Source organism: Phragmites australis, chromosome 11 (assembly GCF_958298935.1).
Source record: "Phragmites australis chromosome 11, lpPhrAust1.1, whole genome shotgun sequence".
In the NCBI taxonomy this organism is placed as follows: domain Eukaryota; kingdom Viridiplantae; phylum Streptophyta; class Magnoliopsida; order Poales; family Poaceae; genus Phragmites; species Phragmites australis.
The window spans coordinates 1,039,936-1,042,566 of record NC_084931.1 but is presented as its reverse complement, the minus strand read 5'-3'; the positions used below and the strand labels follow the sequence as shown (position 1 = coordinate 1,042,566).

The 2,631-nt window shown below is 45.3% G+C and overlaps 1 protein-coding gene across 3 annotated transcripts; it reads right to left on the bottom strand.

The window, feature by feature from the left end:
- On the bottom strand, positions 1-2,631 carry LOC133884280 (glycine-rich cell wall structural protein-like). Of its 3 annotated transcripts, none has more exons than XM_062323637.1 (4): positions 2,483-2,631; positions 1,035-1,315; positions 345-548; positions 1-299 (listed from the first exon to the last, which is right to left on the bottom strand). In XM_062323637.1, the coding sequence occupies exons 2-4, from the start codon at positions 1,297-1,299 to the stop codon at positions 187-189; spliced, it is 582 nt and encodes a 193-aa protein (XP_062179621.1). In that variant the 5' UTR covers positions 1,300-1,315; positions 2,483-2,631; the 3' UTR covers positions 1-186. The 3 variants fall into 3 exon arrangements, with proteins under 3 accessions (XP_062179621.1, XP_062179620.1, XP_062179619.1); XM_062323636.1 differs by having other exon boundaries at positions 1-344; positions 384-548; XM_062323635.1 differs by having other exon boundaries at positions 1-548.

Sequence of the window (2,631 nt, the reverse complement as noted above, 5' to 3'; positions counted from 1 at the left end):
TGCAGGTTATCAACAAGGTTATTCATTTACTTATTAGCAAACCTGTCTTGTCACTCGCACACAAGCTAGAGAACTGAAATATAAGGGAAGGATGAACGATCACCCTGCTAAATACAAGGCATTCCCAACAACAGCAGTTGCGGAAGCCTAAACGAGAGTTCAGTACCATCAACCATGGAGAGCACATCACTTCCACTTCTTGAACTTGCCGTGTCCATGCTTGCCGTGCCCATGCTTGCCGTGCTTGAACTTGCCATGGCCGCCATGGCCTTGGCCATAACCACCATGGCCTCCATAGCCTTGGCCATAACCACCATGGCCTCCATAGCCTTGGCCATAACCGCCTTGGCCATAACCACCTTGTGCTCCGTGGCCGTAACCACCTTGTGCTCCGTGGCCGTAACCACCATGGCCTCCAAAGGCCCCCAATCCACCGTGTCCTCCTTGACCGTGAGAAAGCTTGTTTGCTCCATAAGCAGCAGCTGCAGCGGCTGCGCCTCCAGCTAGCAGTGGCCCCATGTGTCCCCCACCAAGGCCGCCCCCGTGACCTGCAACCACAAGGGTCCATGAGCATCAAATGAGCTTCACCATTTGGTTGAATCGACACAATAGAACTTAGCATGGTTCGAGTCCTCCTCGAGGCGAATTTGAGTAACTATTTCTTCTTATTTACAATACCGCATAGTTCCTCCTAGATTATTCGAGTTTTTTTTTTCTACAATAGAACTACCTACCGAATTCCCATAATCACAACGATATCATGAGACCAAAGTTGGTGCAACTGTGCAAGTGTAGGAGATGCAGTACTGAACAATAAAATGTATCTTGCAGTACAACATAATTAGTAACAATCAGCAATTTAACACAATCTTAGAACTCCTTAGTGTAATATAAAATAAGCAAATACCCTTTTTTATTTGAAAGATTAAGAAAAGCACAAGCACTTGCTGGAGTTCAGTAGGAATGATATTGCTAGCTATTCTGATGGCTCTGTACTTTATAAGCTAAGCGTAGAATTGAAGAGCAATCCATACCCTGTTGAGATGAGCCAGGGTAGCCTGCAGGGGGATAGCCACCTGGTTGAGGGTATCCACCTGGTTGAGGGTACCCATGCTGTGGAGGGTATGCCCCAGGTGGAGGTGGGTAAGCCCCCGGTGGAGGCGGGTATGCTCCTTGCGGAGGGTAGCCTTGCGGAGGGTATCCCTGCTGCGGATACCCTTGTCCACCGGCAACGCCGTGCATCAGGTTTGAGAAGAGCCCCTTGTCGCTCTCATTATTCTTGTCCTTCCCTCCTCCCATTGTCTCCCCAAGCTGTCTGAAGAACGAACAGGTAGAACATATAGCAAACTGTGAGAAAGGATGTTCTGAACAAAGTTTTGACATATCCACAAAATGCATTATGTTGAACAGGTGATTGCAGCGACAAAAGGGAATTGCTTAACTTTAGATGTTTATCTAATCTGGAACTAGTGGACAACGAACATGTTTTTGCTGGATATAAGTTCTGATCGAACCTTACATATTCTGTTTTTTTTTTTTTGGGAAAAGGGAGCTTTATTAGCTCTTTACATCAAGATGATACAAACGCACAAAAGTTTACCCCGCATAACTATGATGAACACAACCACTGGGCAATTCCATGTTGAAACAGATCATGTCATAACCAAGCAAAAAATATGTATTCAAGACATGATAGTTAGCCATGGATTGTGGATGTACATTCGAATTTAGACGCTCACTGGTTTCTAAACAAACAATCGAATAACCATGGTCCCTAATTTCATACTGCAGAGCATGCAACTGGGTAGAAGATCTCTACTGCTCATTTGCAATCAGATGAACCATGGTCAAGCAGGAAATAAATTCTGAACGAATAAATACTTCGCAAACAGTAGGATCCACTGGTTGCCTTAATTAAACTCCTAGAACTTTGGTTAAAAAAAAGAAGTATACAACTCCTAAAAGTAAGTGTAAGAAAGCAAACATTTTAGCTCTGATCCTACTATGATCAAGCAGGAAACTGATTCTAAACGAAAAAATAGTAATTTCCACAAACAGCAGATCGCCTGGTTGCCCAGATCCAACTCCTAAAACTAAACTTAAGGAATAAACATTTTCAACTCTTCCGCACTAATCACTGCTCCTCCACAACCCACAAAATCCCCTCTATACTATATGATAAACTCCCCATGTCCAGCTCCAGCTCGACCAAACATAGGGGAGGGAGGGGTTTGTATGATCACCCCCACTACGACCTAATCAACCCGCTCTACAGGTCGACGGATCTCACCATCCACACCCAGCTGACCAAACGATCACCAAGATGACTAGCAGAAAGGAAAGGTATAAAAGCAAAGATGAAGCAAACATTTACACGCGAGACCAACGCCGCATCCGCCCCAAACACGGTGGAACAAAAAAAATCTACAGGTTGACAACGCAACAAACAGGATGAGAGGCAAATCAGGGAGATTTAGCATACCAAAAGACGCGAACCCTGACGATCAGCAGCACAAGCAGTCGATCTTGGCGATGCTTGCGTGTGAGAGATGGGGTGGCGATGTTGTGTTCGACTGCTCCCTTCCCAATCCCCCTCCCGGCTATATATATATATCCTCGAGGAAGGGAAGG